The sequence below is a fragment of the Protomyctophum bolini genome, assembly GCF_963924005.1.
Source record: "Protomyctophum bolini genome assembly, chromosome: 20".
NCBI classification, from domain to species: Eukaryota; Metazoa; Chordata; class Actinopteri; order Myctophiformes; family Myctophidae; genus Protomyctophum; species Protomyctophum bolini.
This window is the reverse complement of record NC_137881.1, coordinates 24,536,232-24,554,543: the sequence shown is the minus strand read 5'-3', so window position 1 is coordinate 24,554,543 and position 18,312 is coordinate 24,536,232. Positions and strand designations below refer to the sequence as shown.

Genomic DNA, 18,312 nt, shown 5'->3' with positions numbered 1-18,312 from the left:
TGCAAAATGTCTTCATAGTGACGGCCCCTAACCACTGAACCACAATTGCAGTTCGTTGCCGTCAGTCACCGCCTGCTTATGATGGGTTTTATTTTTTGACCCGTTGTCTCGCAGGAGGACCAAAGTGATGTCATCGTCGGAACGGGTTCTGTTGGGTCGGAAGCGAGCCCTGCCGGTGTGTCCGAACCCCCTGTTTCTACAGTGGGTCACCGAGCTGCGAGACCAGGCCCGGGAGAAAGGGCTGAAGACCCAGCACACCTATAACAAAGTATGTTCTGATGCGGTCCCCGCCTAGCACACATTGTTCCTCCATGTTTTTCATGTCAAGGAGGACCCCCGCGTTGACATGTATATTTGGCTGTGGACCCCCATCTGTAAATGCTTGGTGCCATGGACTATAGTGCTGCACGATTCTTGCTCAAATGTGAATCTTGATTTTCCTCCACAACAATTGAGATCACGATTCTCACACGATTCTCATTTTGTCCATGAAAAGTAGTTGCTGAACATTACTAAAATGTGGCACCTGGAGCCAACTACAGTGGCTTAAAATATTAAACCTTACTCAAGCTTGTAGATCTGCTATTTTTGAAAAATTGTGAACATGTGTGCAAATCTTTGAATATATATATTCTTTAACAATTAACAGAGAACGTTTTAAACTCAAATCTTTGGTCCCTACTAGAACAAAATATTTTCAGATAGGGGTCCACCGTCCACGGCTAAATACAGATAATTCTGGGCGTCCTTGACATGAAAAGGTTTGAGCACCACTGATATAGAAACATAGGTTTTTCAGAAAACGGGGTCCTCAGGTCTTAATGGGTTAATTTTGTCTCTTCGCCAGGCACTTGGCTCCTTGACGAGGTACCCTCTGCCACTGCAGAACGCAAGAGAGGCCAAGATCCTGCAGAACTTTGGGGACGGAATCTGTAAAATATTGGATGACAAACTACAGAAGTACTACAGAGAGAACGGTACGAGAGGGATGGAAATGAATAGAGCAGTGGTTTTCAACCTTTTTCATATCAAGGCCCATTAGTTATTGGGCATTTGATGATTTAGCCTGATTTACGCTCTCAGACCCTAAACTAAAGAATGTATTTTGTTTTCGTTGGATAAGATTGTGTCCACAATCCCATGTATTGATGTGGCACCATAGGAGAGACAACAGGCAAACGTCGATCAAAATAACAATTATTCTACATTCTCTAATTAATTGCATAAAATTCTTGTACATTAACTTGAGTAATGCAGATGTTTGACAATATTTTAACTCTTGAGAGCGTAAAATGAAACCATAATTAATTTACACTAAAGATAAGGGTCCATTTTGATAACTGTCCATCACCTGGAACCCCTTCAAGGACCACTGGTTGAAAACTGCTGGAATATTAGATGCACCATAAAACGTGTGCATTAGTACTCATCCTGCATCCTCTCTGCCTCTGCTGTAGGACCAGACGCTCCAATCCACTCTCTCCCTAAAGGAGCTCCCCCTCCTGGTGGACAGAATAACAACAATCTGGAACCGAACAAAAAGGTAAACTGTGTGTATGTTCAAAAAGGAGTGACAAATTGGAGGATGGAATGGACAGCGTACAGCTACGTATGTCATATTTGTCACTTCATCTTGGTCCAAATGTTGTACTTTTACTCCACTACGCTTATTTGAAAACTTGAGTTACTGTACCAGTTACTTTGTAGATTTAGATTATTATTACAAAACATACACTAACCACTTAAGCAATTTGACAATAGCAGATCTAAAGTTGCAAACCACAGTTGCAGGATTCTGTTTTCAAGATGCAAGTCGTTGCAATGTGAATCTTTGGTCTGGACTGGCCTTAAGTCAAAACATGTGCTGTGGAATGGGTTTTATGCAAAATGTATGCAGAGGGTGTTTTTACAAGCTTTCTACAAACACAATGCGTCACATTGTGAGCTTGTAGATCGGCTATACTACAGTAACTGCAGTATACTTTGAGGTATTGTGCAGCATTCTACACTACACATCTCATTTTGGTCTGCTGCTGAAAAAAAGATAGCCTGGGTTCCAGCCTCATTCACTACGTTCTGTGGATTTGTTTTGTCACTTGAGTAGCGAAGTGACAAAAATAAAGTAATAATAATAATACAAAAAATAAGACGGCTCGGCCTTCTCCATGTTAAAGCTTCATTCGATTTCCTCCATGTGTTGTAAGCTTGTAGATCAGCTATTTCAGCCTTTTAAAGTATACAACCAATTAAATTGGCGTCTTATCGTTGCAGAAGAATGCCCCGTCGAATGGAGGGAAGGAGAAAGGTGGCGGAGGAGGGGCTGGGAGCAGGAAGAAGAGGGAATATGTTCCCCAGAAGAGGTCTGGGGGCTACGCAGTCCTCCTCACCCTCCACAGACACAACCAGGTACACCTGTTCCACTGGTGATTACAGACACAACCAGGTACACCTGTTCCACTGGTGATTACAGACACAACCAGGTACACCTGTTCCACTGGTGATTACAGACACAACCAGGTACACCTGTTCCACTGGTGATTACAGACACAACCAGGTACACCTGTTCCACTGGTGATTACAGACACAACCAGGTACACCTGTTCCACTGGTGATTACAGACACAACCAGGTACACCTGTTCCACTGGTGATTACAGACACAACCAGGTACACCTGTTCCACTGGTGATTACAGACACAACCAGGTACACCTGTTCCACTGGTGATTACAGACACAACCAGGTACACCTGTTCCACTGGTGATTACAGACACAACCAGGTACACCTGTTCCACTGGTGATTACAGACACAACCAGGTACACCTGTTCCACTGGTGATTACAGACACAACCAGGTACACCTGTTCCACTGGTGATTACAGACACAACCAGGTACACCTGTTCCACTGGTGATTACAGACACAACCAGGTACACCTGTTCCACTGGTGATTACAGACACAACCAGGTACACCTGTTCCACTGGTGATTACAGACACAACCAGGTACACCTGTTCCACTGGTGATTACAGACACAACCAGGTACACCTGTTCCACTGGTGATTACAGACACAACCAGGTACACCTGTTCCACTGGTGATTTCGTCAACTGAGAGTCTGAGACTGTGATGAAAATTGGCTGTCGACTACGAAAACTAAATAAAAGCTAAGCTATGATTGATGACTAAAACTAAGGCTATGTTGACAAATAAAAAATTGACTAATATGTTAGGGAGGGACTAGTGGAGAAGAGATCCAGTAGAACTAAAATAATGTTTATAGGTAAATGCATTTAAGTTCCTTCCCTTAGTAGTAGTAGAGGCTGACATCCAAGTATGAGAAAATAAGTGAACTTAAAAGATTCCAAGGCGAATTGTGAGTAAATGAGAAAAAGAGGTTGTGCATCAGCAATGGTTTTCAGTGGAGTGCTAAACCCAAATCCAGTGTACTGTACATCAAAAAAGGTAGCACATCCAAAATTTTAAATATGGTATCTGGTGGACAAAGTACTCACACAAAATCAGCTGTCAAAATTAACATTGATTCAGTGCTTACATTTGTATACATAATATACAGGGTTCCATTTGTGAATAAACCCTGTTATTTTCCACAGAGATGAACAATGCAGTGCTCCAGGCTTTGACTTCAAGGTCGCATTCTGTCTCTCCACACTTTCTCTTCTAATTTTGGACCCAATGCTGTAGAGATTGATGTACAATATATAGATAGAAAAATAGGTAATTTAACATCAGCTGTCTGGTACAAATGAATGGATAAACACTGTTTATAATGTTGTAAAGGTGTAATGTATTGGGAAAATATTCATATACTCTATAGATTACCGATGTCATGATACCAATCCACTTGCTTCATATCCACACAATTCTAAGATTTTCTAATCAAAAAAATGAGTCTGTAACCCAGCACTGATGTCAGACTTTGATGTCAGACTTCGGTGCTCTATTGGTGTATATAGTGTTATATAGAAATGTACTAATATTGCAGAATGACCAAAACATAATACTGGTGAGGACAAATGTTCTGCTGAAGAAGGTACCGGCACCACCATTGAACAAAGCTCAGCAATAAGTGAGCAAGTTTCTTATCTTTCACACGACCATTATGTGACACACTAGACTTAGATATTTGGTGGATTGGACATAAAGTCTTAACGCCACTGTTCTACTTTCACTGTTTAGTGTCATTTAATGTCATCTCATCTCTCCAGATCCCAGGTAATAAAGACTATATGTTGAAGTTGGAACTTCAAGCGGAGGCCCAGCATCTATGTGACAAGTCATTCACTGTGGTGAGTGGGTTACACATACACGCACAACTTGCATACAAGTACTTATATAAACATGCGCACAGTCGCACACACCCTCCTTCCCTAGTGAAGTATAAAAATGTATGCCCGTGGCTTATTCTCTCTTTCTCTGCAGCCAGATTTAGGTAGTAAATACACAGCCTGGTCTTCAGTCAGCACGCTGGTTCTTAAGGATCTTGTTCTGAAGACTCACAATCCTGCAAGGTAGGCATGGAGAAAACCTACACACACACACACACACACACACGTTCAAAAAGTGCACACAATCGCATACATTGTGCCTCCTTTGAGCCACAGGACAGGTGTCTTAAGGTCTTCATATTTCTGATCATACAAACATGTTACTGTTTTCAAAACATGACCTAACCCTAGTCTACTCTCTTATAGCCAAATATTATTCCACTATCTTCCAAATGCTACATGTATATAGAGTCTGAAACTAAACACCCTGAAAGCCCATTCCGGAGGCTGTCATCTGTTCGTCATTTCCGTTCATGAAAATGTTTGCATTTCCATTTCTGATAATATCAATGAAATAAAGCAGAAGAATAATACTCTCTCTCTCTTTCCCCTCTCTCTCTCTCTCTCTCTCTTTGAGGTATTCTCTCACAGAGCAGGGCATGGCTTTGGCAGAGCGACTGGACGATGGGGAACCAGGATGCAACGCTGGACAGGAGAGAGGGAGGGGTGGAGAGGAGGAGGAGGAGGAGGAGGAGGAGGAGGAGAACGGGATGAATGCAGGAGAGGATGAGGAGCAGGGAGACGAGAAGGAGGAAGGAGGCAGAGCAAAAGTTGTAGACCTAACACAGGAAGAGGAGGAAGAGGAGATGGCGGACATGTTATGGTGAGTGTTTAAAAAAATACCTAAAACAAACTATTCTTACGTGCACAAAGAAATAATTGAACAACGGGGAAAATAGATTGGCTCTAGTATTGCAGGTGTCCTTCCTACTTCCTAATTATACTTGAGTCGACTTTAAGTAGATCACACACTATTACTTCTGTAGCCCCACAGAGAGGCCTGGTGCTTTCACCCAGCTTCGGAGTGAGGTGGCTGGGCCGAGCTGCCCAGGACGGTCCCGGGCTCCAGAGACGACGACCAGGAGGCCGGATGCAGCATATCTCTTACCCGGCAGATATGACATCGTCCTCTGTGTCGACTTCATTGAAACAACTGGGTGAGAGAAATGTTTTTCGTCTACTATGACATTAGGATAGTCTTAATGCCTACTCATACTCCAGCTTTAGGTGATAAGGTGACTACCGCGGTGGTTAGGAAAACTACAGCATCATATTAAACGGCAGTGTTGAATATGATGCAAGCAAAATCGCTATGGGCTTTTTGGCTGTTTCACTGTGTGTGTGTGTGTGTGTAGTGGCATTGGCAACTGTAAACAGGATTTGGTCAAAGAGCTTCAGAAGAACGGCGTGACCTTCGACGTCAGGAAGCTAAACATCGGAGACTTCCTGTGGGTGGCCCGGGAGAAGGTCGCACCTGTACCAGGTAACGCATGCACACGGAATGAAGCTTCAATCCAAGACAAAAAGAAAAGACATGCCATCTACAGTTAACTTCCTGTATCTGCGTGAAGTATACGTGGACGCCTTTTTACGAGACTGGAAGCAGGCGTTGGTGAACGCAGCTTCTGAACCATTCTTTAGCCCCACAATCTTCCCAAGAATTTCATACTAAAAGGTAATTTTTTCAATGAGACCAATCGGGAGAAAATGTACTTTAATATTGACCTTTCTTTCTCTGTCCCGGCAACTCACTCTCGCGGGATCTAGCCCCAGTAAACCTCGAACGGAGATCAGACCATTTGTACTTTTTGTGTACCATTTCCCTCTAGTGTCTCCAATTGGAATGGCATATTGTTTAATAATTGAATATCTCTGCTTTGATGCCGACAGTATCAAACTTATGATGTAGACTCTGACTGCAGTGCATTGGTTTGGCCTCTCGATTGAGATCTTGCTTTTATTCTTGTGCTAACAATTCCAAGTAGTCTGCCTTCGGTTGGTCCTGGATATATTCATGCACAGTAAATAGTCTCATAAGTAGTCATTATGAAGAAAATCAATCAGTTGCAGTTAGGGATGTCCCGATCACGTTATTTTACTCCCGATCCGATACCGATCATTTCATTTTGACCAATGGTATGTCTAACCAAAAGCATGCACCCGTTTAGTGTTGTTGACAGCAAATTTAGTTTTAGTCATAGTCTTGAGTAAAATTTAATTTAGTTTTAGTCATATTTTTGTCATCTTATATGTTTGTTTTAGTCGACTAAATCTACAGTTGAATTTGTCGACTAAAGTGTGTTTTGGCGGGCCTTGACGGCGTCGTACTCGTAATGCCTGATTTTACACTTTGTAAATTGGTAGATGGCATTGGTAATATCTACAAGCCAACCATGATGGGTCTCGCTGCGACGCGTTGTGAGCTTGTAGATCGGCTATTTTCAGAGTGCAACCAAGCATAAAATGTCTTTTAGTTCTATACTGGATCTCTTCTCCACTAGTCCCTCCCTAACATTTTTGTCCAGTTTTTATTTGTTGACACAATTGTCAGTATATTTAGTCATCATAGCTTAGTTTTTATTTATAGCTTTTATTCGGTTTTCGTCAGTGGAAAAAAAAAAGGTATTCGACGAACGTTTTTCGTCATAGTTTCAGTCGACGACGTCAACAATGAATGAGAGGCCTTGCTTGTGTCTCTGTCCACAGGCCAGCTGCGTGCTCCCCCCAGCAGGGAGCTGGTTCTTGATTACATCATCGAGAGGAAGCGGATCGATGACCTGTGTGGAAGCATCATCGATGGACGCTTCAGAGAACAGAAGGTGTGTGTGTGTGTGTGTTAGATTCATAGATTAATCGCAATGCAGACATCATGGATTATTATGAATTAATTCACAAAAATCGTATATTTTATTATTTGTATGTTGGTGCAGAATTGTGTGTTTTCTTTTTAAATAAAGCTTCTTAATGTTTGGAAGTATGGAGTATGGATGTAAGAGTTGTCCGGCTAGCTCAGTCGGCAGAGCACTCGCCTTTCGACCACAAGGTCATGTGTCCGATCCCAGACATCGCCAACTCGGCGTATGAGTAGTACAGTATGTCGTGTGGTAAGTACTGGGAGCTGATATTAGGTGTTGCACTCCACCTCGGCATTCCATCCCCCAGAGGTCTAGCGCATTGAAACGGGGACAGACTCCCGGCACCCTGGCTGATACCGACAATTAGCCTCTCTGTTACTTACTGTTTAGTTACACAGTGAAGAGGAAATAAATCATGTATTGGAATCAAGATGCATCGATTCATAATCGAATCGGAATCGGATCTCCAGGTACCTAGAGATTTCCGGCCCTAGTTTATGTGTGTGCGTGTGTGTGAAAGAGTGCATGTGAATATACTTTACCTATCTCAGCTTGTTTATTCTCCAATGATTGTAGTGAATTGATGATGGCAAGTCTCTCTCTCTCCCATCCTCAGTTTCGCCTGAAGAGGTGTGGTCTACATAAACCCATCTACCTAGTGGAGGAGTGTGGCGCTGCAGCGTCTCACCTGAGTATACCGGAAAGCACTTTACAACAAGCTATTATCAACACACAGGTACACACATGCATACACACACACTCTCAGTTTAAATGCATTATGCAATTAATTGTGTACTTAAGAGATAGTCTCTTAAAAAGATAACTGTATGTGTGTGTGTGTGTGTGACTGTGTGTGTGTGTGTGTGTGTGTGTGTGTGTGTGTGCGTGCGCGCATGTGTGTTAGGTGGTGGACGGTTTCTTTGTGAAGAGAGTACAGGATGTGAAGGAGTCTGTAGCCTACTTGACTGTCATGACCCGATACCTGACCAAACTGTACCAGGTAACTGTCTCTCTTTCACTCACACACACACACACACACACACACACACACACACACACACACACACACACACACACACACACAACAGTATCAACTGATATACAATTCAAACACTCTCTTTTCGTCCTCTTTCTTAATGTCCTCTCCTCCAGAACAAGACCCTGTTCTGTCATTCCAGAGAGCTGGAGGTGGACGGAGGAAGTGAGGTAGAAGAGGCCAGAGAAACCCCTTCCTCCTCCCTCATCTCCTTCGCCGAGTTCAACCTCGGGTCGCTCAAGAACAAGGTGTGTGTGCGACGGCGTGTACATAATTGTAAACCTTCTTGTCATGTTTCTTTCGAAACCGGAAGAAATGTGTGCACAAACACCAGTCACAATAACGATATGAAACAAACTTGCCGGGTGCTTTTACTGCTTTAGTAATAAACTGAAAGGAGTGCTGGCTATCGTTTCTTTAAAGCGCCATGTGTGGAACACAAAAGACCACTTTCTTTCTGCAGCATTCGTGATGTGGTACAGAATCTAGAGATTCACCATGAAGCGTCATTATTCCACGTGCCGCATGGAAATGAAGTTATGAACAAAATACATTATAACAAATATAGCAAATAAATGGTGGTGCAGGTGGCGCAGGGGTGAAATACCGGGACAGTACTAGCATCCGTTTGAATCCTTCATGATGCATTCTGCTAGGCCGAGCATCTCTATACGAACACAATTTGTTTGGCAGAGGTACTGCGTCCAGTGTTCATTTCACCTGTTGTGAGCTTGCGCTGTGAGCTTGTAGATATAGCTTTGTAGCTATTTTTAGCAAGTATCAAATCAGCCATTGCGACACCATCAAAATACATTTGTGTTGACAAAATCAACTGTAGATTTAGTCGACTAAAATCTTACTTGAATAAAACTTGAGTAAACTTGAATAAAACTAAAACAATATTTAGTTTTACCGTAGTCATATTGTATCTGAAATGTTTTTTTTTGTCACTTACATTTTTATTAATTTTTGAACAAAATCCAAAGAAAACGATAGCAAAAGAAAGAAACACACATACAGTACAAACAAACATGAGAAAATAAAATAACATGTTTTAAGACCAAACTAAATCAAAAGTTTCTGTCAAAATGAACACTTCTGCTGTCACACTGACATCCAGTGTGAGTGTTTTTGTGCACACGTGCATGCTTGTGCCTGTGTGTAACCTTCCCTTCATATTTGTGTCTCAGTGCCAGACAGTGACGGAGGTGTTTGCAAGACAGTTGATGCAGGTCAGTGGTCTGTCTGGTGACAAGGCTGCTGCTATACTGGAACTATACCAAACGCCACACAGGTAATACACTGGGCGAGTGTATCCTCATGGTCACAGTGAATGAAGTACTGTATATGCTGTCATCAGCATTTGCAATACTTAAATGTGTTTTCACCTTCTGAATCTTCTGAACGTACAGCAATGTAAATGCGTGCGCTTCTCCACTGTCTTGTGGTCGCTGGGATGCGACTCACAAATTCTCGGTACCAGTTTCCGTGCACTCCCCCGTGTCGCAACGAGCGATATAAATTATATAGATATTATAGGTCCAGTGCTGGTTGATGTGTTTGTAAAGCGTTATACTATTAGTAGCAACACAGACATAATATCTGGGTGGGGCATTCATTTCCAACTTGCATCATTTCAAATTGGCCAGTGCCCAACGGGCACCACCGTAGAGGCCCCACGGGACCTCTCTAGTTTATTATAAAGCGTTTTTACAGAGGATAAGGTTAGAAATAAGTTTAGGGTTAGGCATAGTTTTTCTGCGGCTAAGCGTTGGATTTTGGCACCGTTTTACTGAGATTAAGATCAGGAATAACCGGGATTCACACTATGCGACTGTTTTGAGGGGAGCGTTCTTGTATTTGCAGGGATGAGCACATGAACATGTTGGAAAATCCGGGATGAATTTCTTGTTCCAGTGGAGAGCTCACATTTGCAACTATAGCGGTTGGAAAACAAAAGAAGACACATTTACGACAGTTTCCCTGACCTGTACATAAGCATTTATTGGTCATGTAAAAGAGATAAACACAGACAGAATAGGCACATTTACACAGATTTATTGTACATGTAATCACTTATTCTCTCTCTCTCTCTGTGTGTGTGTGTCCAGTCTTCTCACAGCCTATGAACAATGCAGGAGTGAAGCAGAGAAAGAGAAACTTCTCTCCTCTATCCGATACGGGAAACTCAAAAGGTTTGCAGGATTCACTTTGATTCCATTCCATTGTTGTTATTATGCTCTGTGCTGCATTGCATATTTATTCCTCCTTAAAAATTGAATATTATGGAAAAGTTCATTTTCCTCCATGATCATAAATGTTAACAAATAATTTCATCAATGGGGTGTGGCATGGAGGTGATAAGCCTGTGGCACTGTTGAGGCGTTATGGAAGCCCAAGTTTTCTCTGATAACAGCTCATTCTTGACAATAAAAACCTAGATTCTCTGTGGGGTTCATGTCCGGCCAATTTGCTGGTCAGTTAAGCACAGAAATACCATGGTCAGTACACCTATTACTGGTACTGTAGTTTTGGCTCTGTGGGCAGGTGCCAAGTACTGCTGGAAAAGGAAAATCGGCATCTCCATATAGCTTGTCAACGTACTGAAGCACACATGCTTCAGTATTGCTATCTCAGTATTGATATAGGATGTTTGGATGAGCTGTATGCCATAATGTCATTTTTCATTTTTTTCAAATCCTCAAAAATGATGAAAAACGGCATGCTATAGTATGCCGTACGATATGGGCTATAGCCCATGGTCCAAAATGATGAGAAACGAGGACAACTTTTTATTTCAAAATTTCAAAAAACATGGGCTATAACCCATCGTTTTTGTCATTTCGTCATTTTTTTCAAATCTTCAAAAATTATGAAAAACTGTGCGCTATAGTATGCCGTACGATATGGGCTATAGCCCACGGTCCAAAATGATGAGAAACGAGGCTAACTTTTTTTTTTCAAAATTTCAAAAAACATGGGCTATAACCCATCGTTTTTGTCATTTCGTCATTTTTTTCAAATCTTCAAAAATTATGAAAAACTGCGCGCTATAGTATGCCGTACGATATGGGCTATAGCCCACGGTCCAAAATGATGAGAAACGAGGCTAACTTTTTTTTTCAAAATTTCTAAAAACATGGGCTATAACCCATCGTTTTTTTCATTTTTTTCAAATCCTCAAAAATGATGAAAAACGGCATGCTATAGTATGCCGTACGATATGGGCTATAGCCCATGGTCCAAAATGATGAGAAACGAGGACAACTTTTTATTTCAAAATTTCAAAAAACATGGGCTATAACCCATCGTTTTTGTCATTTCGTCATTTTTTTCAAATCTTCAAAAATTATGAAAAACTGCGCGCTATAGTATGCCGTACGATATGGGCTATAGCCCACGGTCCAAAATGATGAGAAACGAGGCTAACTTTTTTTTTCAAAATTTCAAAAAACATGGGCTCTAACCCATCGTTTTTGTCATTTCGTCATTTTTTTCAAATCTTCAAAAATTATGAAAAACTGCCGCTATAGTATGCCGTACGATATGGGCTATAGCCCACGGTCCAAAATGATGAGAAACGAGGCTAACTTTTTTTTTCAAAATTTCAAAAAACATGGGCTATAACCCATCGTTTTTTTCATTTTTTTCAAATCCTCAAAAATGATGAAAAACGGCATGCTATAGTATGCCGTACGATATGGGCTATAGCCCATGGTCCAAAATGATGAGAAACGAGGACAACTTTTTATTTCAAAATTTCAAAAAACATGGGCTATAACCCATCGTTTTTTTCATTTTTTTCAAATCCTCAAAAATGATGAAAAACGGCATGCTATAGTATGCCGTACGATATGGGCTATAGCCCATGGTCCAAAATGATGAGAAACGAGGCTAACTTTTTTTTTCAAAATTTCAAAAAACATGGGCTATAACCGATCGTTTTTTTCATTTTTTTCAAATCCTCAAAAATGATGAAAAACGGCATGCTATAGTATGCCGTACGATATGGGCTATAGCCCATGGTCCAAAATGATGAGAAACGAGGACAACTTTTTATTTCAAAAAACATGGGCTATATATAGCCCATCGTTTTTGTCATTTCGTCATTTTTTTAAAATCTTCAAAAATTATGAAAAACTGCGCGCTATAGTATGCCGTACGATATGGGCTATAGCCCACGGTCCAAAATGATTTGAAACGAGGCTAACTTTTTTTTTCCAAAATTTCAAAAAACATGGGCTATAACCCATCGTTTTTTTCATTTTTTTCAAATCCTCAAAAATGATGAAAAACGGCATGCTATAGTATGCCGTACGATATGGGCTATAGCCCATGGTCCAAAATGATGAGAAACGAGGACAACTTTTTATTTCAAAATTTCAAAAAACATGGGCTATAACCCATCGTTTTTGTCATTTCGTCATTTTTTTCAAATCTTCAAAAATTATGAAAAACTGCGCGCTATAGTATGCCGTACGATATGGGCTATAGCCCACGGTCCAAAATGATGAGAAACGAGGCTAACTTTTTTTTTCAAAATTTCAAAAAACATGGGCTATAACCCATCGTTTTTGTCATTTCGTAATTTTTTTCAAATCTTCAAAAATTATGAAAAACTGCGCGCTATAGTATGCCGTACGATATGGGCTATAGCCCACGGTCCAAAATGATGAGAAACGAGGCTAACTTTTTTTTTCAAAATTTCAAAAAACATGGGCTCTAACCCATCGTTTTTGTCATTTCGTCATTTTTTTCAAATCTTCAAAAATTATGAAAAACTGCCGCTATAGTATGCCGTACGATATGGGCTATAGCCCACGGTCCAAAATGATGAGAAACGAGGCTAACTTTTTTTTTCAAAATTTCAAAAAACATGGGCTATAACCCATCGTTTTTTTCATTTTTTTCAAATCCTCAAAAATGATGAAAAACGGCATGCTATAGTATGCCGTACGATATGGGCTATAGCCCATGGTCCAAAATGATGAGAAACGAGGACAACTTTTTATTTCAAAATTTCAAAAAACATGGGCTATAACCCATCGTTTTTTTCATTTTTTTCAAATCCTCAAAAATGATGAAAAACGGCATGCTATAGTATGCCGTACGATATGGGCTATAGCCCATGGTCCAAAATGATGAGAAACGAGGCTAACTTTTTTTTTCAAAATTTCAAAAAACATGGGCTATAACCGATCGTTTTTTTCATTTTTTTCAAATCCTCAAAAATGATGAAAAACGGCATGCTATAGTATGCCGTACGATATGGGCTATAGCCCATGGTCCAAAATGATGAGAAACGAGGACAACTTTTTATTTCAAAAAACATGGGCTATAGCCCATCGTTTTTGTCATTTCGTCATTTTTTTAAAATCTTCAAAAATTATGAAAAACTGCGCGCTATAGTATGCCGTACGATATGGGCTATAGCCCACGGTCCAAAATGATTTGAAACGAGGCTAACTTTTTTTTTCCAAAATTTCAAAAAACATGGGCTATAACCCATCGTTTTTTTCATTTTTTTCAAATCCTCAAAAATGATGAAAAACGGCATGCTATAGTATGCCGTACGATATGGGCTATAGCCCATGGTCCAAAATGATGAGAAACGAGGACAACTTTTTATTTCAAAATTTCAAAAAACATGGGCTATAACCCATCGTTTTTGTCATTTCGTCATTTTTTTCAAATCTTCAAAAATTATGAAAAACTGCGCGCTATAGTATGCCGTACGATATGGGCTATAGCCCACGGTCCAAAATGATGAGAAACGAGGCTAACTTTTTTTTTCAAAATTTCAAAAAACATGGGCTATAACCCATCGTTTTTGTCATTTCGTCATTTTTTTCAAATCTTCAAAAATTATGAAAAACTGCGCGCTATAGTATGCCGTACGATATGGGCTATAGCCCACGGTCCAAAATGATGAGAAACGAGGCTAACTTTTTTTTTCAAAATTTCAAAAAACATGGGCTATAACCCATCGTTTTTTTCATTTTTTTCAAATCCTCAAAAATGATGAAAAACGGCATGCTATAGTATGCCGTACGATATGGGCTATAGCCCATGGTCCAAAATGATGAGAAACGAGGACAACTTTTTATTTCAAAATTTCAAAAAACATGGGCTATAACCCATCGTTTTTGTCATTTCGTAATTTTTTTCAAATCTTCAAAAATTATGAAAAACTGCGCGCTATAGTATGCCGTACGATATGGGCTATAGCCCACGGTCCAAAATGATGAGAAACGAGGCTAACTTTTTTTTTTCAAAATTTCTAAAAACATGGGCTGTAACCCATCGTTTTTGTCATTTCGTCATTTTTTTCAAATCTTCAAAAATTATGAAAAACTGCCGCTATAGTATGCCGTACGATATGGGCTATAGCCCACGGTCCAAAATGATGAGAAACGAGGCTAACTTTTTTTTTCAAAATTTCAAAAAACATGGGCTATAACCCATCGTTTTTTTCATTTTTTTCAAATCCTCAAAAATGATGAAAAACGGCATGCTATAGTATGCCGTACGATATGGGCTATAGCCCATGGTCCAAATTGATGAGAAACGAGGACAACTTTTTATTTCAAAATTTCAAAAAACATGGGCTATAACCCATCGTTTTTGTCATTTCGTCATTTTTTTCAAATCTTCAAAAATTATGAAAAACTGTGCGCTATAGTATGCCGTACGATATGGGCTATAGCCCACGGTCCAAAATTATGAGAAACGAGGCTAACTTTTTTTTTCAAAATTTCAAAAAACATGGGCTATAACCCATCGTTTTTGTCATTTCGTCATTTTTTTCAAATCTTCAAAAATTATGAAAAACTGCGCGCTATAGTATGCCGTACGATATGGGCTATAGCCCACGGTCCAAAATGATGAGAAACGAGGCTAACTTTTTTTTTCAAAATTTCAAAAAACATGGGCTATAACCCATCGTTTTTTTCATTTTTTTTTACTTTTTTTTCAAAATTTCAAAAAACATGGGCTATAACACATGCTTCAGTATTGCTATCTCAGTATTGATATAGGATTTTTGGATGAGCTGTATGCCATAATGTCACGATTCAAACAAAAATAGGTTTTAAATATTTCACTTCATGCACAATGAATCTAGAATACATGAAAGTATCACATTTTGAATTATATTATGGAGTAAAAATGAACTTTTCCATAATATTCTAGATTAGAATGAGCTGTATATCAACGATTTGACATGAAACAATTCTAATACATTTTCTATGTATATTTTTTAAATCAACTAAATGGATTACTACTTCTATGCACACCTCGACATTACCACTGTTGCTTTTTGAGAAACCTGCTTTTGTTTTTTGTTTTGTTTCTTCAGGAACCTCGGGCCAGCTCTGAGCAGAACCGTCTACCAACTGTACTCTACCCAAGGACCATTGTCATAGAGACACACACACACACACACACACACACACACACACACACACACACACACACACATAAAGGAAAGGACAAATATAAGAACATTGGTGCCAAGCTGGTGCCAACGAGGACTACTCGAGGAGGCTGTTGATGGCACCGCCGCGGCCCTGGCATGTGTGGTCTCATGTTGCCACACTGTTACCTTTCTCAATTTTCTTCCGTCATACAGCCTCCTCCCGCAAATCTATCCTAATATAGATAGAAATCATCTAAGCATACAGTATATAGCTTGCAGCTTAGCAGAATTGAAAAAAAATCTCTAAAGATATTTAAAATATATATTTTTGTGAACGGAAATGACAAACGGATTACTGGAGGGGTTGTTTTTTTTTTGAATTTCGGGAGGTGTAGTTGTCTGGCTACACGAGACTGGCACGTGCCACGGCAAAGAAGGGCTTTAACTCCATCGGCAAAGGAGCCAACCTTGTGGAGAGCTGTGCATGCTGTGATCAGCAAGCTGAAGTTGTCCAAGCCTGTCTCAACCCCAGAGGAGATTGCACACGAGTTGCCACACTCTCGGTCAATGGTGATGTAAAGATCGGACCTCATCTCTATGCCATGAAAGAAAAAGTACCAAATGCAAGAAAGTATAGCCAAACACAGTCATGTACATTTTAATCTTTACTCTCGAGTCTTAACCACTTAAACCCGATATGCGGTGCATGGTTGTATAATGTATGTCAATGGTGAAAATAGCAGATCTACTAGCCCAAAAAGTGATACCTTGCAACACATTGTGAGCTTGTAGATCTGCTATCTTTTGCTGCAGAGAGCTACACCTGGTGTTGGCTACAAGGACCATAACTTATAAGTTGAAAAGTCATTTTGATTTGGGTCTTTTTTGCAGTCTAGTCTTATTCTTTAAAATCCATCACCTAACATATAATTCACTCAAACACTAGTAGATTTACATTTGCAACAGTCCATGTAAATCTCAAAATGCTTTATTTTGTATATTGTTTTCTACGTATGAAGAATTGCCACAATTGGTGTTGAAAAAAATAAAGTGTTTGATTTTGCGTTTGGTTTATGCTTCCATGTCAATCTGAAAATAGCTACAATAAGCACAAAAGACGGATTTATTGATTGGGAAACTGTTCCAGTGAATTCCAAAATTTCAAAAAACATGGGCTATAACCCATCGTTTTTTTCATTTTTTTCAAATCCTCAAAAATGATGAAAAACGGCATGCTATAGTATGCCGTACGATATGGGCTATAGCCCATGGTCCAAAATGATGAGAAACGAGGACAACTTTTTATTTCAAAATTTCAAAAAACATGGGCTATAACCCATCGTTTTTGTCATTTCGTCATTTTTTTCAAATCTTCAAAAATTATGAAAAACTGCGCGCTATAGTATGCCGTACGATATGGGCTATAGCCCACGGTCCAAAATGATGAGAAACGAGGCTAACTTTTTTTTTCAACATTTCAAAAAACATGGGCTATAACCCATCGTTTTTGTCATTTCGTCATTTTTTTCAAATCTTCAAAAATGATGAAAAACTGCGCGCTATAGTATGCCGTACGATATGGGCTATAACCGTATGACGTTCCAATTCCTAGGGGGATGATTTATCTCCCTACCCCTTGACACTCATTATGTAGGGACAAGGGGCAAGGGCTGAGGGGTAGGGTTAAAAAACGAATTGGGATTGGGCCTAAATGTTCAAATCCCACTCTTCCTAAAGTTTAATGCTAGTTATTGAGCTTCATTTACTGCTATTCTAGCAGTGGCTCACAGCCTCAGCCTCAGCCTGACTACCTCAAAACTCTAATTGTCGTAGTGGTTAAGATGTTGGCTTTCCACGTGGGAGACCAGGGTTCGATTCCCGGCTGTTACACTGTCATACAAAAGAAGACCTCAACAGCGCTAAGAAACATCTGATTAATATAATGCTGTGTTATTTAAACTTTACTAACTGAAGGCTAACGAACAAAAGATCACTTCAAAATTACCAGGAAACTTTGCCTGAGAGTGTCTGACTGATGGTGCAGTGGTCTAATCATCAGGCTTTCAGTACAGACATTCCATGTTGGCCGGTTCAAGTCCCATGTCATGACATCAAGGTGCTGGAGGACCATCGGGAGTTCCTCCTACAACTCAATGCTGCAGTAATTTGAACTTTTCAAGGCTTGAATAAAAAATAAAAACTCAAAAGCACCAGGAGACATCTGCTGAATGCCCCAAGGTGCCTTGGCTCAATGGTGTAGAGCGCTTGACCCGTTGCCTCTGCTTCAGACAGTTAGCCGGTTCAAGTCCCATGTCATGACATCAAGGTGCTGGGAAGGACCATCGGGAGACGGTGCTCTCTCCCCCTGTTTCCTGAAAAGTAACGGTTGGGGGTTATGTCTGAAAGAACTCTGTCCAGCTAACCTTTTGAACTATAGTATGTCCTTTTTTTTATCATTTTCACATTTGTTTTTTAAATCGTTGCGAAAACCATGAACTATAGTTCATTGCGGAAATTGCGGAAATTGCGGAAATGGTAATTGCGGAGATTGCGGAAATTGCGGAAATGTTAATTGCGGAAATTGCGGAAATTGCGGAAATGTTAATTGCGGAAATTGCGGAATTGTGGAAATGGAAATTGCTAAATTGCGGAAATTGCGGAAA

At 40.1% G+C, this 18,312-nt stretch overlaps 1 protein-coding gene across 1 annotated transcript; it reads left to right on the top strand.

The window, feature by feature from the left end:
• Positions 1-127: 127 nt before the first annotated feature.
• On the top strand, positions 128-16,712 carry LOC308335272 (crossover junction endonuclease MUS81-like; the record flags this gene model as incomplete). The annotated part of the gene is made up of 17 exons (XM_080792290.1): positions 128-268; positions 848-977; positions 1,458-1,543; positions 2,272-2,406; positions 4,222-4,302; positions 4,436-4,524; positions 4,933-5,007; positions 5,039-5,164; positions 5,328-5,498; positions 5,697-5,824; positions 7,048-7,160; positions 7,813-7,932; positions 8,101-8,196; positions 8,349-8,480; positions 9,423-9,526; positions 10,344-10,427; positions 15,590-16,712. 17 exons carry the CDS (start codon positions 128-130, stop codon positions 15,654-15,656), a joined length of 1,878 nt encoding a protein of 625 aa, XP_080648416.1. The 3' UTR covers positions 15,657-16,712.
• Positions 16,713-18,312: the final 1,600 nt, after the last annotated feature.